At 44.9% G+C, this 27839-nt stretch overlaps 1 protein-coding gene across 1 annotated transcript in view; it reads right to left on the reverse strand.

Moving 5' to 3' along the window:
• Positions 1-27839, reverse strand: part of LOC126095548 (venom carboxylesterase-6-like) — a 93350-nt gene that overhangs the window by 27265 nt on the left and 38246 nt on the right. Inside the window, exons 7-8 of the mRNA XM_049910327.1 lie at positions 26178-26356; positions 22038-22161 (exon numbers count right to left, since the gene is read on the reverse strand). Coding sequence (XP_049766284.1) covers positions 22038-22161; positions 26178-26356 — 303 coding nt within the window. The remainder of the gene's footprint in view (positions 1-22037; positions 22162-26177; positions 26357-27839) is intronic.

The raw sequence follows: 27839 nt of genomic DNA on the forward strand, positions 1-27839 counted from the left end.
AAAAGTTAGTGTGCATGGAGTGCCATTTGAGTACAATGATCCTATGTTCGCATGCCTATAGATAAAAAATGATATCTCGTCTTTTCGGATTCAAGTTACCTTTGTCTGGCCCCTGATTGCTGCACCTGAACTTCACGGCAAATCGCACAAAGTTCATCTTCACTGTCACTGTCTTTACTCGCCTACTGAGAAACTTCACTCCACAGTTCTGAGTGAAATTACAAACATTTTGAGTTTGGTTTACGAACCTTTCCTGTTGCGTTTTAAACCAGGTTTTGAAATTGCTGCTCTACCTCTCATCCAGCTATTGACCATAACTCTTGTTACAGTTAGAATATGCAGCCACTACCAACTGAGTATGGAGTCGTTCGAGGTTAGGTATTGACTTCCCTCAATGTAACACGCAAGATTTGTGGTACTGACGAACTGACGAAAGAGTTCCTGATTAGGGGAGAGGCCAAGCCAGCTGTATTTCTTCCCTACTGTGGAGCAACGACTAGGAACGTAGAATGCGTGCTGAAGAGGCATAGACTGAGACCAGTGTTTCGCCCCGACCCTGGGATACAAGATATGTTACACCCCATTGAGGTCAACATATGTATTCGGGTTCCTGGCGTGTATGGTGTCCATTGTGAATATGGTAGCATTTACACAGTACGAACACTTCGCACTGTGACTAAGCGTTGTGCAGAGCACTCACAACGTGTTAAACAAGAGTAACATAAGAAGTAGGCCATGGCTGAACATTGTCTAGAAAACGGAAATGAAATGCAGTTTGGAAAGAACAGAGCGCTGGCTCAAACGTCATCATCTTGCGATTCTGTCACGGAAGAAGCGGCCGAAATTAGAATATACAGCAACAACTTTAACAGGTCCAGGAGTACAGACTTAGTAGGGCTTAGCGGTCAGCTTCGGTTATCGAGCGAAAGCAAAGACGGAGGCTTTGAAGCTTAGGGGGAAGCAGGAGTGGCAAACGTCTCTCTTCATGCCGCTTGACGTTACTCGATTCCGCAGTGGGAAGTAGCTGTTATTTGCTGCCCGACACGCGTCACATGCGTCACTTCACTTCACCCCCCTCTGAAAAGGTCCAGTTCCTGCTGTTCCACCTATTTGAGAAGAAAACCGTGCCAGCCCCGGCAGTCAGCGATTTTAAGTCCTGATGACGGTGGCGGAAGCAGGTATCGAAAGCTCGAGTGTTTCATTCGAAGTGACGCGGCTTGTAAACCGATAAGATTTTATTGAAGCATACCACTGTGAAAGACTCTGAGGACACAATGTACTTATCACATACTGTAGGATTACGAGTAATAAGTTACTGACAGTAGCAGCACCACTTTAACCGTCCTTTACAGAAATTGTGTTACAGAATATGAAATGCAATAGTCTTCGTCAAGATGAGCACCACAGCTGAACTAATACTAATTTTAGTGGTTAGTGAGAACAGTCGCAGCTGTATTACCACACATTTATTGTGTTACTACTAGTTTTCTTCGTAGAACATCTTCAGGTTGCCGAATTGTGCTAAAGTCATGATGTAAATGGTACGGTTGTCGTATGCAATGTTAAAGACCAAACCCAAAAATAATGATCACAAACATTCCGTCGACCACTTGGCAGAAGTGTGGTGAGCAGACACGGTATGCTGCGTGCAGAAGGCTACTGATGTTGCCATGACATGTTAAATAGAAGCCACTTTTATTTTGCGTTGAACAGTACATGACACAAAATATTAAAGCGTGTAACTCATTACAAATTTAATATTCCTCTCCAGAAATCCATCCGTTCCTTGAGCATGTCTTGACGTGTCACAAATTCCAGTTTCATATCAAGATAGTTGGTGGCATTGGCCGTCAACCTTTCCCAGACCATTGGATTTCCAGAAGGCGCAGGCTCCCTGGAAGACAAAATTAACGGTTTTGTGATACACTGTGCGTATCTGCTACAATAACGCTGATAACAGTGAACGGCAACTTAAAACTTAATTTTTAAGCGTTTGGGAAATGACTCGATTTGGTTGGTGTTTGAGAAAATTAATTAAATAAATAAATCTGATTTTTCACAGATTTGGTAGAAATGACAAAATCTTCCAAAGCTCGAACGAATAAAGACGATGCCACCAAAGATGATGCTTGGATGTCTCGGTAGTGTTGCATACCAGTGAACGGCGCTGCGATTAGTAAGCGTCGTCTGCACGTGGCAGCTAAGTGACGTCTGAAAGGAAGGAAGTGGTAGTGCAGAAATCTGTGACAGACACACAGTAAAGCGTCATATTCATCGGATGAGCAGTCCGTCAGAAGTCATTCGATGGTTAAATGCTTGACTTCCTGTTCTTTATAAACTGTTTCAGACTACCAGTCCCACGTTCAGGAGACTTAACCGAGGCCTGCCAAAGTGGCATACGTATGCAAGTACAAAAATTATTCTGCCTGACAAATGTGAAGGCGCCAGAAGAGAAAGAAGAAACGAAATGGAATTTTACAGTCGAAGAGAACTTTCTTTGGGTCATCAGTCTTCCGACGGGTTGCATGCGCCCCGCTCTAACCTCATCATGCATCCTATGTCCCCAATTATTTGCTGGACATATTCTAATATCTGTCTTCCTAAACTGCGTTTACTGTCTACACCTCAGTCTAGTCCATGGTGGTTATTCCGTGATGTCTTAACACATATTCTGTCAACCTGTCCTCTCTTTTTGTCAGTGTATATATACTGAGATTCACATATAAGGAGAGCTCGGCTCTATGAGGCCACTTATCAGCATAACGATGCTCCCTCCATGGTCCAGGTGTTTGCACTGATTGTGCAGATAAGGATATCATAATTGTCTTAACTGGTCTTTGATATCCTGCAGCTGGTCTCCGACAAATGGTCCAGAATGACACAGAATGGTCAGGGATTCCATTATTTACTCTCGGACGGCATGCGCAGATGCGTCCACTGTCACATCCAAATGGCGCATAAATTCGGATAGTGCATGAAATAGCCGGACGCAAAATGAAGACCCACAATGAGGTGTCTTTCAAACTCTGTTGGATGCTGATAACGCTTTCTCGGACCAGTACGTGGTGACTATTTAACAGTGACTATTTAACAACCGACACCGTTCACGCCACTTACGTGCCTTACTAGGCCTGGTAACAACACTAAACATAATCAGTAATAACGCTCTCTGGTGGCAGTTCTACCTGTCACAGAGAACTGCAGCCGCAATCATTCACCCATCCGCCAAAGGTGCGCAGGTGTACGTAGTTACATTGACATCTGACTTTTATCGGTGGTGCTTAACTTTTTATTCATGCAGTGTATATCAATTAGTTGGTGGTAACATTACAAGTGCGTCTAATCGACACTCTTTTCAAGCTGCAATTGGCTGCTAAAGCTAAGTTTTAATGACGTACTTACCCGTATTTTGGGAGATTTGTCCACAGTGTTGTCAACTGATTTGACACTTTCCCATCGTCGGAATTAGGGTCTGTGTCTGGTTTAAATAAGCCACCCGCAAACAGAAACGTTGTTTCACCAGCATGTATCATACCTGGAAATAGATTAATGTAGATGAGCGCTAGTAGATATAGTTGAAGTGTATTGTAATTTTTATTTTCTTTTTTTGGCATTGCAAGGAAAAATGGCAAGTCGAATGACATTTTAAAGCCAACAACAATATGCAGCACTAGTTGTTTAGAAAGGGAATTGTGAACGTGACATTTACAAGTTGCAAGAACTTCTCTGTAACCACGCTAGGTAGTACATTCAGTGGAACATACAACGAAAAGTACGTCCCATTTATTTATTATAGAAGCACTGAGATTAATCTCTCAATATATCTGGAAGGGCGGTAACATTAACAACAAAAAGGGAATTCCACTGTTAAATGCAGAGGAGAGAGCGGATAGATGGAAAGAGTACACATAAGGCGTGTATGAGGGGAAAGGCTTGTCCGATGACGTGACAGAAGAAGAAACGGGAGACGTTATAGAAGATGTACGGAATCCAGTATTAGAATTTAAAAGAGCATTAAAAGTCTTCAGATCAAATAAGGCAGAGGGGATAGATAAAATTCTATCAGAATTTCTAAAATCATTGCGGGAAATTATAACAAAACGACTATTTACATTTGTGTATAGAGCGTATGAGACTGCCGATATACCATCAGATTTACGGAGAAATATCATCCACACAATCCCGAAGATAGCAAGAGCCGACAAGTGCGAGAAATATCGGACACTTAGTTTAACAGCTGCCTTAACATAGAAGTAAATAACAATAAAATTTTACATTTCGATCGGAACGTCTACTGGTAAGATAGACTGGACACGAGTGACATGGGCACATTCATTGTTATGAAAAAAAATCAACAATCTTTAAAAAGACACGTACAGAATCTGAACGCGATGTAATAAGGATGACGAAAAGAATAAGTAATCCTAAGAAGTTTCGGTGCTATGTTAAAACAGAAAGAGGATCGTAGCCGTCAGTCCAGTCGCTCTGACCATAATGGCTCTGAAAGAGAGGATGACAGAAAAAACTGAAGTACGTCTTTCTCAAAAATGTTTTCACAGAGGAGTAGTTCCTCCTTTAATCTGTCACACGAACGGAAAAATGACTGAAATTGTAATTGGTGACATAAGGATTTCAAAGCAACTGTAATCGTATCAACAAAGCAAAGTACAATGCACTGACGGTATACCAATTCGATGCTACATAGAGTATGCTAAAGAGTTTGCCCCTCTTCTAGCAGCTGTGTACTGCAGATCTATAGGGGACTGACGCCGGTCAGAAGTAAAATTTTGAAATATGTTTTACACTGTCGTATTGCGAGACCGGAACCAGAAATCTCCTCTGTTGCAATCAACATACGTTCCAAAAACAGCGATCTTTTGAAAATCAGCTCGCTCTGTTCGTACTCAAGACCCAGAAAGCACTAGATACAGACGCCCCAACAGATGCCGTGTTGCTTGACATCCGGAAGAAGATCGGTACAGTTCCACACTGCCAATCTAATGAACAAAATACGGGTATACGGAATATCACACCAATAGTGTGGCTGGATTGAAGGGTTTCTGGAAAACAGAACGCAGCATGTCATTGTAAACGGAGAGAAGTGTGATGTATTGATAAACCGCACAAGAAGAGTTTGCGACTGGTGGTACCAGAAGTACCGTGGACGTCCATGCGCAGCGGTAACGTCGCTGCGCGGAAACCAGTCACGCTGGCCGCGAGAATCAAGGCTTCGAACAGCAGCGCCAACAGTAAGACAGACGCACGCTAAGGTAACCGTTGTAATATTTCTGGCTTATTCAGCCATCATATTAGGCTCCAGGAAGCTATTCCCAGGGCAGTGGAGATGCAAGGAGCATAGAGATGACGCAATGTGAGATGAGGTACCGGTGACAGATGTTAGATTCGGTACCATTCCCGTGAGAAAGACCGCCTCCATGATGCTGCTGGTCTGTGATTGGCTGCTGTGTTCGGCGGTAGGACGCTAAAACTTTAAACTTTAGTTGCTATTATTAATTGAACCTGTCATCCAAATTACTTCATTTTTTAAAATAAACATCTCTCAACAGCCAGCTATCAATCAGTCATTTCAAAATTATTAAATCGAAGTATTACTAAAACAAAAGACTGACGATATTACTGTCGATGCACTTCCGTGGCGTTCGGGTCACGCCTTGCTGGCATGGCGCTCGAAGTGTCTCGAGCAGTCCGGCTCTGCAGTTCTGACCGTTCCAGTAGACAGACATGTTGTCTGTTATAGCAGTATTTGTTTCATGCAATTTTATTTCCGACCGTCGCTAGGTACAGACATGTTGTCTGTGGCAGGATGTATTTTTTGTTATTTTAGCCAGATATAATGACTGTGGAAAGATATATTCAATACGTTGTGATCAAGAATAGTTTCTCGTGTCTATATCAATAAAAACGCAAGTGGCATCCCAAATGAGTTATAGTTTATTCGTAGCAGCAGTTCCTTGCGAAGTTAATTTCAGCCTCAAGAAAAAGAACCCACGACCTGCGTGATGTTTTCTGCGCTGGGGACATCATCATCATGAAGGCATCAGGTTAGTGAAGTGTACAAGAACTTATGTATTCCACACAGGGCAGTGGAAACAGCTAGGTATCTCACGTGTACTGCATGCACAGTACAAATGTGCTCAGTGACACGTCATCTGCAGTAATGCAGAGGAGGTAAAGAAGGATGAAAGTATTAACACTATCTCACTTTTATTTCTTTTTTCTTGCCGTACCGTGCACGAGCAGAAGTTGTCAGGAAGTTTCTGCAGAACAGTCGTTCTGTCTTCACGTCATCAAGTCGTCGAATGAGATAGAAACAGCGGCAGATAAACAGACAGTGGTTAGCCTTCAGCAGAAACAGACCGGCGAATAGAATCGTCCTGTATGGAGAGAGAACGTCTGTCCAGAGATTTAACTAAGAACTGTTAGTCTGGAACTGTTCTTTGAACAGTACATCAAGACAGAAGATTAGTTTTCTTCGACTTCAGTTCATAGGGAATTATTTAGTTTGTGTTCATGGAACTGTAGTCAACGTAGGGTAGATGAGCTAAACCTGCATTAAATAACTGCTGCAACCAGCGTGACCAAAGTTGTGTAACCTATTTTACTGTTCACTATTCTGTGTTACTTTCATTGTGTGTGTGTGTGTGTGTATGTGTGTGTGTGTGTGTGTGTGTGTGTGTGTGTGTGTTCTGTCCAAGAACCGACGTATCCGTCCTACTAAGGCGCCTTTATTAGCCTTTTTCAGCGGCAGCGAGACTTTCATCAACCTGGATGCCCCTAGCCACAACAAGATGTCTTAAGACGTAATAGTAACTTCGCTCGTACCACGAGGGAGTGTTATGCGACCATTACTTTTCATAGTATACACAAATTCCCTACTACATAACGTCGAAGGGTCTATGAGGCTTTTGTGGCTGATGCTGTTGTATACGGAGAGTTTGCAACGCTAGAAAATTGTAACGAAACCCCGGAAGACCTGCAGAGGACCGACGCTTGGTGCATTGGCAACCGACATGCAATGTAAGCAAATACAGCATATTGCGAATACATAGACAGAAACACCCTTAGATGTATGATTATAAGAAAGTAAAACAGTCACTGGAACCAGTTACTCCGATAAAATATCTTGGTGTATGCGTACAGAGTGATTTGAAATGTGTCAACCATATACAATTAATCACTATTAAGGCAGATGACAGAGAGTCATTGGAAGAATCCACAGGAATTGTAGTTCATCAACATAGAAAATAGCTTACAAAACACTCTTCCGAGCAATATTTGTATATTGCTCATCAGTCTGGGTCAGCACTGAGTCAGGAAATATGGAAGACTCAAAGCAGAGCAGCACGTTTCAAGTTCATTTAGTAAGCACTAAAGCGAAACGGGTGTGGCAGACGCTGCAAGAAAGGCGTTCTGTACCAGGGTATGGTCTACAGTTAAAATCCCAGAAGAATCAACCAATATATTGCCTGCTCCTACGTATGCTTGAAAAGATAAAATTAGAGAGCCTGGAGCAAACGTGGAGGCTTACCAGCAATCGTTCTTCCCGCGAACCATACGCGACTGGAGCAGAGAAAGGAGGGAAGGACACCGACACACAGAGTATCCTCCCCCACACACTATAAGGTGGCTTGCTAAATATAAATGTAGACGTACAAGAATATATAGGGTCATTCACAAAGATATAAATACAGTTGGTGATGGAGTATTTATTGCCTTGTGGCGAAATTGAAGTAGATAGTTCATGTGAAATAGTATGGGTAGAGGTTATACCTGACAATCGGACTAAACTATTAATTGCATCGTTTTCAAAGGGATAGTATCGACAGCAATTGAGAGATATATACCACACAAATTAGTAAGTAATGGTACTGATCCCCCATAGTACACAAAACGGGTCAGATCGTTGTTGAAGAAGCAACGAAAAAAGCATGCCAAATTTAAAAGAACGCAAAATCTCCAAGATTGGCAAAGTTTTACAGAAGTTCGAAATACGGGTCGTACTTCATTGCGAGATGATTTTAATAATTTCCACAACGAAATTCTGCCTAGAAATCTGGCAGAAAACCCAAAGAAATTCTGGTCATACATAAAGCACACCAGTGGCAAGACGCAATCAATGCCTTCACTGCACGATTACAACGGTGAAGTCACTGATGACAGTGCCACTAAAGCAGAGTTATTAAACACGGTTTTCCGAAACTCCTTCGCCAAAGAAGTAGGATATCCTCGGTGTAACAAAGCAGCTTAAATCACTTAATAAAGACAAGGCCTCCGGTCCAGATTCTATACCAGTCAGGTTCCTCTCAGAGTATGCTGATAAAATAGCTCCATATTTAGCAGTTATATACAACCACTCGGCCACAGAAAGATACGTACCAAATGACTGGAAAATTGCTCAAGTCACACCAATACCCAAAAAGGGAAGTAGGAGTAATCCGCTGAATTACAGGCCTATATCACTAACGTCGATTTGCAATAGGGTTTTAGAACATATACCGTATTCGAACATTATGAAGTACCTCGAAGAAAACGATTTATTGACATATAGTCAGCACGGATTTAGAAAATATCGTTCTTGTGAAACACAACTAGCTCTTTATACTCATGAAGTAATAAGTGCTATCGACAGGGGATGTCAAATTGATTCCATATTTTTAGCCTTCCAGAAGGCTTTCGACACCGTTCCTCACAAGCGTCTTCTAATCAAACTGCGTGCCTACGGAGTATCGCTTCAGTTGTGCAACTGGATTCGTGATTTCCTGCCAGAAAGACTCAAATGGCTCTGAGCACTATGGGACTTAACTTCTGAGGTCATCAGTCCCCTAGAACTTAGAACTACTGAAACCTAACCTAAGGACATCACACACACCGATGCCCGAGGCAGGATTCAAACCTGCGACCACTGCAGCCGCGCTGTTCCAGACAATAGCGCCTAGAACCTCCCGGTCACACCGGCCGGCCCTGTCAGAAAGGTCACAGTTCGTAGTAATTGACGTAAAGTCATCGAGTGTAACAGAAGTAATATCCAGTGTTCCCCAAGGAAGTGTTATAGGCCCTCTATTGTTCCTGGTCTATATTAACGACATAGGAGACAATCTGAGTAGCCGTCTTAGATTGTTTGTAGATGATGCTGTCATTTATCGTCTTGTAAAGTCATCAGATGATCAAAACGACTTGCTAAATGGTTTAGATAGGATATCTGTATGGTTCGAAAAGTGGCAATTGACCCTGAAAAAAGAAAGTGCGAAGTTATTCACATGAGCACTAAAAGAAATGAGCTAAATTTCGATTACGCGATATGTCACACAAATCTAAGGGCTGTAAATTAAACTAAATACTTGGGGATTACAACTACAAATAACCTAAATTGGAACGATCACATAGATAATATTGTGGGTAGAGCAAACCAAAGACTGCGATTCATTGGCAGAACACTTAGAAGGTGCAACAGGTCTACCAAAGAGACTGCTTACACTACGCTTGTCCGCCCTATTCTGTAGTACTGCTGTGCGGTGTGGGATCCGCATCAGGTGGGACTGACGGATGACATCGATAAAGTTCAAAGAAGGGCAGCTTGTTTTGTATTATCGCGAAAGAGGGGAGATAATGTCACCGACATGATACGTGAATTGGAATGGCAATCATTAAAACAAAGGCGTTTTTCGTTGCTACGGGATCTTCTCATGAAATTTCAATCACCAGTTTTCTCCTCCGATTGCGAAAACATTCTGCTGGCACCCACCTGCATAGGGAGAAATGATCATCACGATAAAATAAGAGAAATCATGGCTCGCACGGAAAAATTTAAGTGCTCGTTTTTCCCGCGTGCCGTTCGAGAGTGGACCGGTAGAGAGACAGCATGAATGTGGTTCATTGAACCCTCTGCCAGGCACTTTATTGTGAATAGCAGAGTAATCACGTAGATGTAGATGTAGATATGCAGATAATTTAATATGTTATTCTACAAGTAAAACTACAGGAAAAAGTTCATATAAACATAGGTCCGCAAATGTTTAATTACGGAGTTACGTATAATAAAAGATTTTGCCTAAAACTGAGCAACTTCGCTATTATGAAGCCATCGCAAAACTGACGTCGTTAAATTAAAGCACGATTTCCATTTATTTTGATGTTGGTCTGGTGAATCCAACAAAACATGTCCCAGATGTGTATCTGCTGTAGTTTTCCAGAACATCCAGAGAAGCAAAGATTATTATACAAGTAAATTTGTTTAATTTACATTAAGAATGTAGAAACGTTTATGTCATTGTTGGCAATCGTTAGTGAGTTGTTTCAGTCGTTATCTGACCTTGAAATTAGTTTTTTTTCTGTATTGTTTAGTGAAAGAACATAACAACAGTGTACAAATTGAAATCACATAGTAACTGTTGTATTGTAGTTTGTAGACTATTTATGAAATAGGGATGCCTTTCAAATTTACGACAGAGGAGTACGCTAATGTGGTGTTATTTATTGCAAATGTGATGGTAATGCTACGACAGCAGTTAACGAATATCGCGTCGTTATCCAACTCGGAGGTTTCCGATTACACGTACCATTAGCGGAGTATTTCGATAGTTACGGGAGACAGGTTCTCTTCTACTGTTCATAATCACTATGAGCGCTCGATAAGTGAAGACGATGTTGAGAATATTATGGATGCTGTGTAACGTAGCTCGAGTACCAGTACACACCGTATCTCTCAACGATTAGGCATTTCACACACTAAGGTATGGCGTACACTGAAGTACAATAATCTGTATCCGTACCATAAACAAATAGAGTTGTCCAACTTGTTAAATACTAATGGCGGTTACACAAATACATTTTATTTAGTGATGAGGCACAGTTTACTCGACATGATATACACAGTTTACATAACGAGCACATATGGTCTGAAGCAAACCCACGTGCAACAGTGCAACGCGATTTCCAGCAGCGATTTACCATAAATGTGTGGTGTGGTGTCATCAACACGCACTTTATTGGACCATTCGTTTTCCCAGGACGTCTAACTGGTGAAACGTACTTACAATTCCTTCAAGAAGAAATGCCCTCTTGCTCGAAGATGTTCCACTTGCTACGCGATTGAAAATGTATTTTCAACATGACGACGCGCCACCACACTTCACCAACGCCGTTACTACACATTTAAATGAACATTGTCCCCAGAAATGGACTGGTCGTGGTGCTACATGTCTGTGGCCATCCAGATCGCCCTATTTAACATCAATGGATTTTTGTGTATGGGGATGGATGAAAGACATAGTTTATAAGGACAAAGTCAATACATGTGAGGCATTACTTGCTCGCATTATGAATGCAACATACAAAATTAAGAACAACCCCGTGAAACTGGAACGAGCATAAAAATCTGTTCATAAACGTGCAGCTAAATGCATTGAATATATTGTGAAACTGTATGTACACAGTACAACTTCCTTAACACTGAGCTATGGCATTAATTAAAGCAAATTCTCTGACACATTCACACAGTTTCAGCTAACGTTATTACCATCATCTACTCAAAATTAAATTCTCTACAACTTCTGTTGAAAACTTTGTGCCATTGTATGGAATTTAAAAACCAAATTGGGCTAAGTAGTTAATAAATTAAAAATTTTACGAAACTACGTCTTTGCTTATCTGGATATTCTGTAAAACTACTGCAGATGCACGTCTGGGACATGTTTTATTAGATTGCCGGCCGCTGTGGCCGAGCGGCTCTAGACGCTTCAGTCCCGAACCGCGCTGATGCTGCGGTCGCAGGTTCGAATCCAGCCTCGGGCATGGATGTGTGTTATGTCCTTAGGTTAGTTAGGTTTAAGTAGCCCTAAGTCTAGTGGACTGATGACCTCAGATGTTAAGTCACATAGTGCTTAGAGCGATTTCAACCATTTTTATTAGATTCACCAGATCAATAACAACAAAATAAATGGAAATCGTGCTTTACTTTAACTTCGTACAGTAATGCGATTGCTTCATATTAGCGAATTTGTTAAATTTCAGGCAAAATCTTTTATTAGCCGTAACTCCGTAACTAAACATTTGAGGACCTAATTCATCTGAACTTTTTTCTTTAGTTTTACTTGTAGAATAACATATTAAGATATTTTCATATCTTCATGAATCGCCCTATGTACTCTGACGGAGGTTATTTAGCGGTACCATTCGATAACTACTTTAACTTGCGGCAACTTAAATCAGACTGGTATCTTCTCGACTTAAACTAAGTTAGTTTAAGTTGGATTAAATAATGTGTAAGCTTAGGAACTGATGACCTCAGCAGTTTGGTCACATAAGACTTTACCACAAAAAAAAAAAAAAAAGAAAAAAAAAAGACACACGTGCGATAGAAGTATACTGTCACAAAAAGCTTGTCCGGTGAGTGTACCGTCTTCAAAGATTTGGCACTCAATACACTCATGCAGTATCATAACTCGCCACACCATAACACCTGTCCAATTATAGCTCACTTTGTCCTGGTTGAGATGTTATGATGTCTCAAAACTATCCTGTGTAAACGCAGAATTATTGAAAAGCTGGTTTACAAAACGCTTCCTCCCGCGTAAAGGTGAAAGAAGTACTTCGTTTAAGTTTTGATGAACATATACCTGATTGACTTTTCCTTGATCTTTTGGAAACAGCCGAATTGAAAAGTATTGCTTTGTTGTGTCTGCACCCGCAAACTACGAACTATTCACAGCCATTTGATACAGCGTTCTCCATATCAGCAACTCTTGTTGTTACGTAACTCACAGAGAATTGATGAAAGGTTACCCGGAGAAGGAAGCTAGGACGTTTGCACTTTAGTGAACTATTAACACAGTGCTAGGGGAAGTCACCGAATCTGAGGTCAGTATGTGTTTATTCTGTCAAAAAGTTTCATAGTTTTACTTAGATACTGCGTTTGAGATAAGTCGCTTTTGTCCCCGGAGTCTTTCGCGACGGCATACATGAATAAACCGTTCTCGGTTTTCCAGCCGCGTCAGCTCGAATAAAATCCTCGGGCTTTCGATGGCTATCTCCTCCATCGTCGTCAGGAGTTCACTGACTGCCGGGGCTCGCCAAGGATCTTCAGTGGGGGATGACTTCAAGCCGTGTGTTTACGGAGTGTCCAGCCTTGCGGCTTCTCCTCCCGAGTCTGAGTTGGTGAGAGAGAAGCACTTCGCGGTATGTTTGTCTTCTGGGCGATCCGACTGCCGGGGCGTTTTTTTTCCCTTTATTGTTATTTTGCACCTCATACAAGGTGGGCTGGCAGCGGAAAAATGTTACTCCGCTCTTCAGCCACAAGCAGTACAATAAAAGAGAAAGCCAATGAAGACAGAAAAGTAACATAATGGTGGTTAAAAAACAGTAGATACAATAATTAAAAAACATGAAGCCGTTCACACGCGACGAAAAACAAGAGAACTGTCGGCACTGTGCACAAACACTGATGATTTACACGACACACATGAACGAAGGAGCGTAGGCAGCGAAAAAAAATGAATCACAAACACGACGGCACACACGAAAAACTGATGGCGATGATCTCTGGCGCGCGAATGTCCACCGAACATGTGCGAGTGGTATAGAGGGGAGAGCAGAGATGCCAATGGCAGAGGAGATGGTGGGAGGAATGAAGGTTTGGGGGTATGGGAAGCCCATGGGAGGAGGGGGGAGGAAGGGAGGAAAGGAGGAGGGAGGGAAGGGAGAGAGAAGGGAGGGAGGGTGCCCTAAGGAAAAAATACAGAAAGTGGGAGGGGAGGATCAAAGTTGATAGGAGGGGTAGATGGAGTGGAGGAGGACATCATCAGGGAGGTGGAGCTGGCAGAAGCAACCTTGGGAGACGGTAAGGAGAATGGAGAGATGGATAGCAGGTGGGATGTGGAAATACAGGTGCGGCAGCGGACAGGGGCGGGAGAGGATGTGAAAGACAAGCAGGTGAGGGGGATCTAGTTTACGGGAGATGTAGAGGAACCGTATCCGTTCGAGAAAAGGAGGAGGTGGGGAAACGGAACGGGATAAGGTCGTACAGGATCCGCGTGGGGGAGGGGAGACGGATATAATAGGCGAGGCAAAGAGCATGGCGTTCGAGGATTTGAAGGGATTTGTAAAAGGTAGGAGGGTCAGAGATCCAGGCAGGTGGGTGTAGCAGAGGATAGGGCGGATGAGGGATTTGTAGGTTTGGAGGATGGTGGAGGGGTCCAGACCCCATGTACGGCCAGAAAGGAGCTTGAGGAGATGGAGTCGGGAGTGTGCCTTGGCTTGGATTGTCTGGAGATGGGCGGTCCAGGAGAGGCGACAGTCAAGGGTGACGCCAAGGTACGTAAGGGTGGGGGTGAAGGCGATACGACGGCCATAGATGGTGACATAGAAGTCGAGGAGGTGATGGAAGGGGTGGTTTTGCCTACAATGAGCGCCAGGGTTTTGGAAGGAATGACTTTAAGCAACCACTAGTTGCACCAAGTTGTGAACCGGTCAAGATGGGATTGGAGAAGGTGTTGGGAGCGCTGCAGGGTGTGGGCAAGGGCAAGGAAGGCGGTGTCATCGGCGTGCTGGAGAAGGTGGATGGGGGTGAAGGCGGCGGCATGTCCGCCGAATACAAAAGGTACAGAAGAGGGGAGAGGACGGAACTTTGGGGCACACCAGCGGAGGGGAAAGACATGTAGGAATCCATGTTATGGATGGTAACATAGGAAGGACGTTGGGAAAGAAAGGACCCAATCAGATGGACGTAGTTGATAGGAAGGGTGAAGGTTGGAGCTCAAGGAGGAGACCAGAATGCCACACATGGTCATAGGCGCGTTCGTGGTCGAGGGAGAGGAAGATAGTGGAGCGACAGGAATTGAGCTGTTCAGAGAGGAAATGAGTGAGGCGAAGGAGAAGGTCATCAGTAGAGAAGGACGGCCGAGAGCCACACTGGGTAACGGGAAGGAGGTAGTGCTGGTGGAGATGCTGGTGGATGCTTTGGGTAAGGATGGATTCCAGGACCTTGCTGAAGACTGAGGTGAGGCTGATCGGATGGTAGAAGGAGACAGCGGATGGCGGTTTGTCGGGTTTAAGGAACATAAGGATGCAGGAGGTTTTCCACAGTTCGGGGTAGTAGCCGGTGGACAGGACAATATTATAGAGCCTGGCTAGTGTGGAGAGGAAGAAAGCAGGAGCTTCACAAACGTGGCAATAGGTGACACGATAGTGACCGGGAGCAGTGTTACGTCTCGTGCGAAGTGTAGCGATGATATCCTGAGTAGTGACGGGGGCACTGAGTTCGGTATGTACAATGTTGTCTAAGTACTGGGTACCAGGAGCGAGGGGAGGGACAGAGGTGTCAGTTCGATCGCGGACATTTGGGAGGACGGAGTAATCGAACTGGGGTGGTCTGGGATGGTAAAGACATCAAAGAGGTAGGAGGCAAAGTGATTGGCCTTGCTAAGGTTGTCAGGGAAGGGTTTATTATCATGAAGGAGAGGGTAGTAGGAAGGGGGGGTTGGATCTGGTAAGGCGGCGTAAGGCTGACCAGTACGTGGACGAGTTGATAGGAAGTGTAGCATTAAGATGGGTGCATGTCTGTCGCCAGTCGCAGCGTTTCTTAGCCGTGAGCAAATTTCTGATATGTCATTTTAGTTGTCAGTGGTGTCATAGTGTGTCTGGGTCACATGTGTGAAGGAAGGCACGGTAGAGACTGTGGGATTCAAGGAGGAGGAGGACGGCCTGTGGGGGTAAAGTAGGACGGTGGGGGTGGATGGCGACGGAAGGGACGTGGGCCTCCATGGCCTCAGACAAGGTCTGCTCGAAAAAGGAGGTGACATGGGTAATGTCATCAGGGTGGTGGTAGGTGAGGGGGTGGCTATCGACCTGGGTAGAGAGGGTATCCCAGTAGGCATTCCAGTCGGCATGGGAATAATCATGGACGTATTTCAGGGGAGAGTCATTACGAGGGTTGGAACAGGGGCGACGATCGTCTGAAATGGTGAGAAGGACAGGGAGATGTTCACTACCAATGGGGTCCAGGACATCCACCGCTATGCGGCCAAGGAGGTTAGGGGAGGAGAGGATGACATCGGGACTGGAGTTGGATTCAGGGCTGGGGAATGGGGACGAAGTCGCCTACCAGGGCTGTTACGGTTTCTCGCTTATATAGGCAAGATGACGTCAGCAGCAGCCAATCAAATCGATCCAATGTGACGCGCGTGCGTAAGTCGATCCGGGCAGCTAGCGGAGCTATTGCTCGTGGCAGCACCGGTGACGTCAGGTGGCGCCAGGGGCAGGCGCCACGTTTGAAACTGCCACTCCCACGTCGCGCATCTGTTTCTGCTTTCTTTCCATGTCCAACGCTCGCCCCCATGCCCTGCTGAGTGTGTATCCCTGGTCTCTGTTGAAACTGTTGTTGTTTAAACGAATCTCGGCCGCTTCTTTTACAACGGACTCATAATATGTAGACGCATGAGTCAACACTTTTGTATTTTCGAACTGTATTTCATGTCCGTTTTCTAGGCAATGCTCGGCTATGGCCGACTTGTCAAGCTCCCTTTGTTTTATATGGCGCTTGTGCTCAGTACAACGCTCCACAACCGTGCGAATTGTTTGTCCAATATACATGTTGCCACGTTCACAGGGTACACCATATACACCGGACACTCGAAGAGCAATGTCGTCTGTAACATGGTGCAACATATCTCGTATCTTGGGGGCGGGCCGGAACACTGGTCTTAGCCCATGTTTGTGCAGCAGACGTCCTAACTTACTGCTAGTTGCTCCACAATATGGCAGGAATACAGTTCATTTGGCCTCTTCTACTGATTCAATAGGTGTCTTTCGTCGGCGGCCCTTGAAAGCGTTTGCGATGTCTCTTTTGCTGTACCCATTTTCCCCGAAAACACGTTTTAAGTTCTGCAGTTCAGACTGTAGGTGGTCGTCGTAAGAAATAATCTTGGCTCTATGAACCAACGTGTTCAGGAGAGCTTTCTTGTGTACAGGGTGGTGGAAACTATTGACGATCAAGTTGGTTTCCGGTACACTGAATGATCAAGCTGGCCTCCTGCCTTCCGCTCAACGAAAGCATCCAAGAATGGTAGCTTGCCGTGCTTCTCCACCTCGACAGTAAATTTAGTGTTGGGATGGACACCATTCAAATGATCGACGAACTGCTGCAGTGTATCTTCACCATGAGGCCATATCAGGAAGGTGTCATCAACATATCGCAGAAAGCAAGATGGCCATAATGTCGCAGTTTGCAGAGCCTGCTCCACAAAGTGCTCCATGAAGAAATTTGCGACTGCTGGAGACAGTGGTGATCCCATGGCTGTGCCGTCAGTCATCTCATAATATTCATCGCAGTACAAAAGGTACGTTGTCGTTAGGACGTGACGGAACAACTTAATGATTCCAGATGGAAAATGTTACGCCAAAAGATCCAGCATGTCTTGTAATGGCATCCTCGTAAAAAGTGACACACTCAGCAGGGCATGGGGACAGGCGTTGAACATCGAAAGAAAGCAGAGATAGATGCGTGACGCGGGAGCGGCAGTTTCAAACGTGGCGCCTGCCCCTGGTGCCACCTGACATCACCAGTGCCGCCACAGGCAATAGCTCTGCTAGCTGCCCGGATCGACTTATGCACGCGCGCCACATTGTATCGATCTGATAGGCTGCTGCTGATGTCATCTTGCCTATACAAGCTAGAAACCGTAACAGCCTCGGCCCAACTCCCACAACCAGGCCCACTTTACCTTCACCCGCCTCGACACCCTCGTTTAAGCCCCTATCTCCCCTTCCCGCACTCTTCCCACCTCAAACCTCCTGGCGCGTCAACAGTATCGTCTCCTCTACCTCAACATTCGCTCCCTCCCTGCAAACAAATACCTCTTCATGCATACCATCTCCCAGCACCAGGTTGACTCATTCATCCTTAATGAAACCTTCCTCCAACCCCACAATATTGTCCGCACCTCCCCTATCTCCTTCACTGCACTGACAATCCCCTATCCCTAGCCTGAGGTGGGGTTGCTATAGGCCACCTCAGGCATCTCCCTGTCTTGCCACAACCCCTCCTCAATGACCCGACCAAACACCTCCTCAGCCTACTATTTCCCTCCCTCACCGTCACCTGTGCCACTATCTATATCCGCCCCGCAGCTCCTCTCCCCTTTGACTTCGTTTCCCATGTTGACCGTACCTTCTCCACCTATGTGATCGCCACTGACCTCAACATCCACAGCCGTGACGCTGCCACCCTTTGGCGGTGGCATCAGTTCCTTGCCACCCGCCATGGTGACCTTGTTCCTCTCCCACAGCACACCCATCCTGAAAGTAACTCCACCCCCAATGTTATCCTCACTTCCCGCAACCTCCTTGGTCGCATCGCCGTTGATGTCCTCGATCCCGTCGGTAGTGACCATCTCCCTGTCCTTCTCACCATCTCCTCTACCCATCTCGCCACTGCAGCTACCCGCCCAACTGCCCCTCCAAAATCTGCCCATGACTGCCACCGTGCCAATTGGGATGCCTACCGGGAATCAATTGCCTTACAGGTCGAAAGCCACCCCCTCACTATTCACCACACTGATGACATCACCCATGCCTCTTCCTTCCTTCAGAAGACCATCACTGATACTGTGGAGGCTCATGTCCCTACCAAACTCATCCACCCTCACTGCCCTACGCTTCCTCCACAGGCTGTCCTTCTTCTGCATGAATCCCACAGGCCCTACCGCTCCTTCCTCCGCACTCATGACCGGGATACTCTCACCCGCCACCAGCAATTACAGCGACATATCTGGAACCTCCTTACAGCAAAGAAACGCTGGGACTGGCGCCAGACCTGCACACACCTCAACTCCACCCTCCCTGTCAACTCCTCCAAGTACTGGCCAACCTTCCACCGCCTTACTGGTAGCCATCCCACCCTACATTACCCCATCCTCCATGACGATTGACCCTTTCCTGACAACCTCAGTAAGGCTAACCATTTTGCTTCCCACCTGTTGGAGGTCTTCTCCATTCTTGATGATCCCCATATTGATTACTCCGTCTTCCCCACCATCCTTGACAGCACTGACACCTCTGTCCCCCCACTCACCCCTAGCTTCCAGTACTTGGATCGGTTACCCCCCTCAGACATCAACACTCCCATCACCGCACAAGGCATCACACTCGTCCTCCACTCCAAACGCAACATCGCCCCTGGTCATAATGGCATCACCTACCGTCACCTCAAGGAATCCCCTCCATCCTTCCTGTCTGTCCTTGCTACCCTGTACAATGTCCTCCTCTCCACTGGATTTTACCCCGACCTGTGGAAGTCTTCCCATGTCCTGCTGTTCCCTAAACCTAACAAACCCCCCTCTGATACCTCTTCCTGTCGTCCAATCTGCCTCACCTCCATGTTCAGTAAGGTCTTTGAGGCCATCCTCTCTCGCTGCATTCACCGCCACCTTAACCAGCACCACCTCCTTCCTCTTACCCAATGTGGCTTCTAGCCTTCCTTCTTCGCTGACGACCAGCTCCTTAACCTTACCAATCTTCTTTCCCTCCAACGTAACTCCTGTCGCTCTACTATCTTTGTTTCCCTTGATCTCCAGAACGCCTATGACCGTGTCTGGCATCCCGGGCTCCTCTTCAAACTCCAGACCTATGCTCTCCCCATCAACTTCGTCTGTCTCGTTGCTTCCTTCCTCTCCGATCGTCCCTCCTATGTGACTATCCACAATTCCAACTCCCGTACTTTCTATCCCTCTGCCGATGTGCCCCAAGGTTCTGTCCTTCCCCCCCCCCCTTATCTCCTGTACACTGCTGATATGCCCAAACCTCTCCCTCCTGTTCATCTTCTCCAATTCGCTGATGACACCACCTTCCTAGCCCTTTATCCTACCCTTCAATGGTCCCAACGTACCCTCCAAACCCACCTTGATCAATTCACTGCTTGGTGCAACCTGTGGTTCCTCCGTGTTAATCCTTCCAAGACCAAGGCGATCATCATAGGCAGCACCATCTGCTCCTTCTGCCTCCATGATTTCTACCTCACCATTTATGGCCATCCTATCCACCTCTCTCCTACCCTCAAATACCTTGGCCTCACAATCGAACGCCACCTCACCTGGACTCCCCATCTCCTTACCATCCAAAACAAAGCTAACAACTGCCTCCACCTCCTGAAACTCCTGGCCGGCCGGACGTGGGGACTGCATCCTTCCACCATCCTTCACACCTACAAATCCTTGATTCGCCCCATCCTCTGGTATGTCAGCGTAGCTTGGATTTTCGCCCCTCCCTGGTTCTATAAAGCCCTCCAAACCCTCGAACGCCATGCACTCTGCCTCACTTTCCGCATCCGCCTTCTGTCCCCCACACACATCCTCTACGACCTCATCTCCTTCCCCCACCTTCTCCTTTTCCTTGAACACATCTGCACACTATATATTGTCCGCTGCCTTGATCCCCCTCACCCCCTGGTGTCTCCCTTCCTCTCCACCCCAACCAGTTGCCGCACCTTTACCATTGTGTCCCACTCTCTCTCCATCTCCACACCCTCCATCTCCTTTCCCAATGCAACTTCCACCGTCTACCCCTCCTGGATGATGAGCTTCGCCCTGAATCTACTCTTCCTACCACCTCTAACCCCATCTTCTTAACTCCTCCTCAGGGCTTCCTCTCCTCCCCCTCCCTCCTCCTGAGTGGCTTCCCCCTCCTACTTCCCCTCCATCTCTTGTGCCTCCTTTCAGTGTCTCTGCACTCCCTCCTGCCCTGTCTTCCCTCTTCATCTCCCACCCCATGTGTCTCCTGCCTCTTCATGTACCTGCTGATGTCTCTTCATCCCGCTGCTTCCCCTGCTGCCCCTTGCTCTCCCCTCCTTTTCCATCCTCTCTGCCCTTTCCCTCGGCAGGTCCCGCCTGGCAGTTTTATTCTTCGTTGTGTGTGCTCCAAGTGGGTTTTAAGTGTGTTGTTCCGGAGTGTTTTTACTACTGTGGCCGACTTTTAACGTTTGCATGTCCATTCAGTGTCTTCTCCGAGTTTTGAAGAATCGCCAACTGTGTTTTTCAACTTTCTGGTGACTTTTTTTTTAAACTGTCCTCCATGAACATCTCCATGTTAGTCTACTTTTTTACCTCCATTTTTCCCAATTATTATGTTTTAAGTTCCCCTTTATTGCCTGATGTATGTAACAGTTTATTCTTATTTTAAGTTGTCATGTCACTCGGCTGAAGAGCGGCGGATTGTGCCGCTGACAGCCCTACCCTGAAATCACAATAACGAAAAAAAAAAAGATGGCCATGGAAAGCTCGAGGATTTTATTCGAATTGACAGGGCTGGAAAACCGAGAACGTTTTATTCATAAGTTACTTGTATCACTGGGTTCCACTGTGATAACGTATTTTCTTAACTGTATTCAGATTGATAAAAGATACACTGATAACTGAGGTTATCTAGATATTACCATATGTGAATTTTGGGCGAACGTTTTGTGAAGAAATCATCTTTATACGAAATATTCCGGACCAACGTGCTCTTACAGTTGGACTGGCGAATTTTATCATTCTGATTTTGTGCTACCTGTTGTTGATTAAAGAAAGGAAGTTGTTCTTCCTTCGTAGCCACAGCTAGTAAACTACAAAGTTCTACTGACCTACGAGAAGCTTACACATATAAATTATAACACCTGTATCGTATGGTTGCTGGCTGACAGATGTGGCTTAAATCTGAACTGCCTTCATTTATGAGCGATGAAGAAACAATATTGACATATATATATATATATACACGGTGTAATAAACAATATTACTAGAAATTTACGAGAAATTTATTAACGTAGTAGTGTTAACAAACAAACAACATTATTCTGTAATTGAGTTTTAGTCAACAATGAAACTAAGAGTGCGTACAAGACTACACTCCATGAAATAAAGTTTAATGGATACACTACGAATTATTAGATAATTTCATGGAAGCTATTAACATTATATTTAAGTTTGTGATCACTCTTTTCAGTAACGTTTATTTTTGGACAAAAGCAATGCCAAATGGCGAACGCTTACCGTAATCCGAGGAGCCGGTGCCATTGTAGTCAAAGTAATAGAAGTGAACAGGTACACTGCTGGAGTTCGCCACCGCCCTAGCGAATGAGTCCGCTGGATGAATGAAGTACAGATCGGATAACAGCTGCAAATAGTGAATTTGTAAGAAAAGACATTTAATTTGTGGAAATATATAGATATCAGTGAAGTTTATCATACAGAACAGTGTTTCAGAGGATTAACCTTGTCGTGTCTTCCAACTAATTTATAAAATTCTGGCATGTGCTTTCACTTGTGATAACAGCGTTAGAGAAACAACGGTTTGCCGATTGCAATTGTGTGATCCGAATGATGGTAGTCCTGTAAGCCACACATCCGATTGGTTTGCTTCACAGTTCTGATGTAATAGAGCATGTGACAGGTAGATACACCATAGAAATATTAACGATCCAGCAGTTTACTCCCTCAGCTAACCAATTTGCCTAGACCATACAACCAGTGCGGCATCATTTTATGTGTTGAGCGTTGATTCCGTGCTTCGTAACTACCTTTATCGTCCTATATAATTGACGTCACAAGCTGAAGATAAAGAGATAGAGAAAGTGTATGAGGATATTGAAAGAGTAATACAGTATGTAAAGGGGGATGAAAATCTAATAGTGATGGGGAACTGGAATGCAGTCGTAGGGGAAGGAGAAGAAGAAAAGGTTACAGGAGAATATGGGATTGGGACAAGGAATGAGAGAGGAAAAGACTAATTGAGTTCTCTAACAAGTTACGGCTAGTACTAGCGAATACTCTGTTCAGGAATCACAAGAGGAAGAGCTATACTTGGAAAAAATCGTGTGATAGGGGCAGATTTCAGTTAGATTACATCATGGTCAGACAGAGTTTCCGAAATTAGATATTGGATTGTATGGTGTACCCAGGAGTAGATATAGACTCAGATCACAATATAGTAGTGATAAAGAGTAGGCTGAAGTTTAGGGACATAAGTCAGGAAGAATCAATACGCAATGAAGTGGCATACGGAAGTATTAAGGAATGACGAGATGCAGTTCAAGTTCTCTAAGGCTATAGATACAACTATAGGGAATAGCTCAGTAGGGATTACAGTTGAAGAGGAACAGACGTCTCTAAAAAAGGCCATCACAGATGTTGGGAAGGAAAACATAGGTACAAAGAAGGTAACTGCGAAGAAACCATGGGTAACAGAAGAAATACTTCAATTGATCGAAGAAAGTAGGAAGTACAAAAATATTCCGGGAAACTAAGGGATACAGAAATAAAAGCCGCTGAGGAATGTTATAAATTGGAAATGCAGGGAAGCTAAGACGAAATGGCTGCAGGAAAAATGTGAAGACATCGAAAAAGAAATGAGTGTCGGAAGATCAGACTCATCATTCAGGAAAGTCAAAACAACCTTCGGTGACATTAAAAGCAAGGGTGATAACATTAAGATTGCAAAGGAAATTCCACTGTTAAATGCAGATGAGAGAGCGGAAAGGTGGAAAGAATACATTGAAAGCCTCTATGAGGTGATGTGATAGAAGAAGAAACAGGAGTCGATTTAGAAGAGATAGGGGACCCAGTATTAGAATCAGAAGTTAAAAGAGCTTTGGAGGAGTTCACATCAAATAAGGGAGAAGGGATGGATAACATTCCGTCAGAATTTCTAAAATCATTGAGGGAAGTGGCAACGAAACGACTATTCACGTAGATGTGTAGAATGTATAAGTCTGGCGACATACCATCTGACTTTCGGAAAAATATCACCCACACAATTCCGACAACGCAAAAGCTGACAAGTGCGAGAATTATCGCACAATCAGCTTAACAGCTCATGCATCCATGCTGCTTAGAAGAATAATATACTGAAGAATGGAAAAGAAAATTGAGGATGCGCTAGACGACGATAAGTTTGGTTTTAGGAAAGGTAAAAGGATGAGAGAGGCAATTTCCACGTTGCGGTTAATAATGGAAGCAAGACTAAACAAAAATCAAGACACATTCATAGGATTTCTCGACCTAGAAAAAGCGTTCGACAGTGTAAAGTGATGCAAATGTTCGAAATTCTGAAAAAAGCAGGGGTAAGCTATAGGGACAGACAGGTCATGTACAATATGTACAACAGCCAAGAGGGAATAATAAGAGTGAACGACCAAGAAAGAAGGGCTCATATTAAAAAGGGTGGAGGTCATACAATAAGTACAACAGCCAAGAGGGAATAATAAGAGTGGTCGACCAAGAACGAAGTGCTCATATTAAAAATGGTGGAAGACAAGGATGTAGCCTTTCGCTCCTACTGTACATCGAGGGAGCAATGATGGAAATGAAAGAAAGGTTCAGGAGTGGAATTAAAATTCAAGTTGAAAGGAAATCAATGATACGATTCGCTGACGACATTGCTATCTTGAGTGAAAGTGAAGAAGAAATACGTGATCTGCTGAACGGTTTAATGAGTGCAGAGTATGAAATGAGAGTAAATCGAAGATAGACGAAGGTAATGAGAAGTAGTAGAAATAAGAACAGCCAGAAACTTAATATCAGGATTGATGCTCGTCCAAAGACGGACGAAGTAAGGAGGACATCAAAAGCAGCTAGCAATGGCAAAAAGAGCATCCCTGGCCAAGAGAAGTCTACTAACATCAAATATTTGCCTTAATTTGAGGAAGAAATTTCTGAGAATGTACATCTGGAGTACAACACTGTGGATTAGTGAAACATGGACTGTGGGAAAACCGGAAGAGAACCGAAGCATTTGAGATGTGCTACAACAGCCGAATGTTGAAAATTACGTGTACTGATAAGGTAAAGAATGCGGAGGTTCTGCGCAGAATCGGAGAGGAAAGGAACATGCGGGAAACACTGATCAGGAGAAGGGACAGGATGATAGGACATCTGTTAAGACATGAGGGAATGACTTCCATGGTACTAGAGGGAGCTGTAGAGGACAAAAACTGTAGAGCAAGACAGACTGGAATACATCCAGCAAATAACTGAGGACAAAGTTTGCAAGTGCTACTCTGAGATAAAGAGGGGAGGAATTCGTGGCGGGCTGCATCAAACCAGTCAGAAGACTGATGAAAAAAAAAGATAGAGAGGAGACATATGGAAAGTCGTTTTTCTTTTATTCTATTTGCATGTGGAACAGGAAAGGAAATGAAGAATAGCTATAAGGCGTACCTTCGCTACAAACCGTAAGGTGGAGTGTGGAGCATAGATGTAGAGGTAGATGCAGCACAGAACCCGGCAAGCATTACAAAGCGATGGTTATCGACAAACGTGTTGTTTTTGTTTTAGGGCGCCAAAACGACTAGGGTCATACACGCCAATGTCAAAACTGTAGAACACAAAGACAAAGAGAGGAATTAAAAACGAGTACACGTCAATCCCAATCGACGGAAGACAGCTGAAAACAGAGACCTGGAGAAAGGTCTATGACGTACGCCATATAGAAACGGAGGTCGAGAACTAAAAATTAAATGGCTTTCGTCATATTGCTACGACGGATAAAAACTAAAACGAGGTCGACAGCCTATGCGTCTTTTGCTGAAACGGCCGAGAACTCACATGGAAAACACAAATGAGAGCGTAAGCGGTCAAGAAAAGGGCATTCCGTGAAGATATGGCGGACCGTTAAAAGTTGAACGCAATGTGTACGAAGTGGTGGGGGAGCACCATTTAACAAACGGCGATGGCTAAAAAGACAGTGTCCAATACGCAGCCTAGTTAAAGTGTTAAAGTGATCTCCTCTCGGCGAGAGGTCATAGAGGATGTCGTCCAAGCCTCTGGGAGAGGCTTAATAACCCTGACTCTTCGTTCTCCGATAGATGTCTACTAGTGTTTGTCCTTCATATAACCAAGGCAAGAATAATAACATGTTGGTTTTGTTTGGACGCATTTAGTAACGCATCCCACATCTCAAATTTCCGAATTTGCCGCTCGGATGTCAGAAAACACGAATGCCACACAGATGCCTTGCCTACATATCGGTGCTCATACACCCGCATTGGAGATGCGCTACGTTACCTATACGCAGCAGCAACGCGCTCAAATGGACACTTTTTGATCGCCTCTTATACAGGATACAGAGACTGTAGCCAATTCGACACGATATGGCAAGTATCCGCAGCCCATAAGAGAATGTGTTATAATTACATCAACCACTGCCTGCATCTGGTCCATAGAGAAGCCCTCGTCGCCGAAGTAGAATTTCTCCAGCTGCTCCGCCGCACGAGTCCGCTGTTCCTCCGTGGGCAGCGGTAGCTGGGAGCCGATCAGCGCCGTGAAGTTCTCCTTCATATCGGCTTCCCCCGCTTCTGTCAGCAGTTGAGACACTGGAACACACAAACAGCTCTCCAGTAACAGCCAGCTTTTGAGAGAATGACACTTTACAATTCCAGGTAAGGTGCATCTAGCACGTTCTGCTGGCTAATGAAACGTACACCACAATTTCGCGTCTGTTTTAGTAAACACTAGCATGTAGTACTTATCATCAGTTGATGTTCGTAGCAAATTTCTCATCTGTGTGCAGAGAGTAGGCACACATGTTCATTAAAATCCCTGTTGTAGCATACGCCTATACTCACACCTTATAATGTTACGATAACTGAAAAAAATCAGTGGTCAATGTTTAAATCCATATTTCTCGGTAATTAATTACGCTTCTAGCCATGAAAATGGCAACACCATGAAAATGGTGTGCAACGAACGTCAAACTGGCAAATCGTGCATTAGCTGCTTGGGGTAGCAAATCAAAAGCATTTCACCGCAACTGAATCTAAGGTAAGGTTTTCTAATTCCGAAATCGCATTTCAGCGTTGGTTATTTGTGAGAAGATCATATTATGCCTCGTGGAAGATGGAGAAAAGTCTACCAGCTCGCATCGAAATTCGATAACGGCAGGATCGTTGACCATCGAGACTATTTTATCGTCCCGCGATATCGCTGCACGTGTTGGTCGCAAACTCACGTTTGTCATGCGTATATGGAAGTGACAGATTCAGAGCGGCCATAATAAGAAGAAACAGAACCCCTCGACGACTAGAGATAGAACGTTCATATTAGCATTTGAACTACGTCGACCCGCTGGTTCATGGTCAACATCGATATCGCGATGCAACAGCACATACCGGTAAAATGTGCCTGTGGCTCTCGTTGCCGCTGTAAACCGAAACTAATGGATCAGTGTGATTTGAGCAGAAGTGTAGGATGACTCGCAGACGCACGCGCGAACCGGACTGTCAAATTATTGAGTCTGAAAGAGGTCGCGTTATTAGCATGAGAGAATTTGATGGATTCATCTGGCAAATTGTTGACCCGCCAGGGTAGCTGAGCGCGCTAACGCGTTGCTTCCTGGACTCGGGTAGGCGCGCCGGCCCCGGAACGAATTCGCCCGGCGGATTAATGACGAGGGCCAGTGTGGTAGCCAGCCTGGATTTTGGTTTTTAGGTGGTTTTCTACATACCGCTAGGTGAATACCAGGCTGGTCCCCACGTTCCACCTCAGTTACACGACTCACAGACATTTGAAAAACGTTCGCACTATTTCATGACTTACACTCGACACAGACAGCTGGGGTACACTACTTCCGTCCCGCGGGTTTCAAGGAGGCGGCAGGAAGGCCATTAATACTGCCAAATCTGTCATAACAAAGCCGACCCCGCGTTGGAGTGGGACACAGGCCTGAGAAAGAAAGAATCTGGGAAATTGTTGCTCTTGTAGGACGAAGTGTCTTGGCATTGGAACAGGTGTGTACAGAATGGTTCACGGAAGGCCGGAGAACACGACAAGATGGGTCAGGTCGCAACACCCAGATCA

Source organism: Schistocerca cancellata, chromosome 8, assembly GCF_023864275.1.
Source record: "Schistocerca cancellata isolate TAMUIC-IGC-003103 chromosome 8, iqSchCanc2.1, whole genome shotgun sequence".
NCBI lineage: Eukaryota > Metazoa > Arthropoda > Insecta > Orthoptera > Acrididae > Schistocerca > Schistocerca cancellata.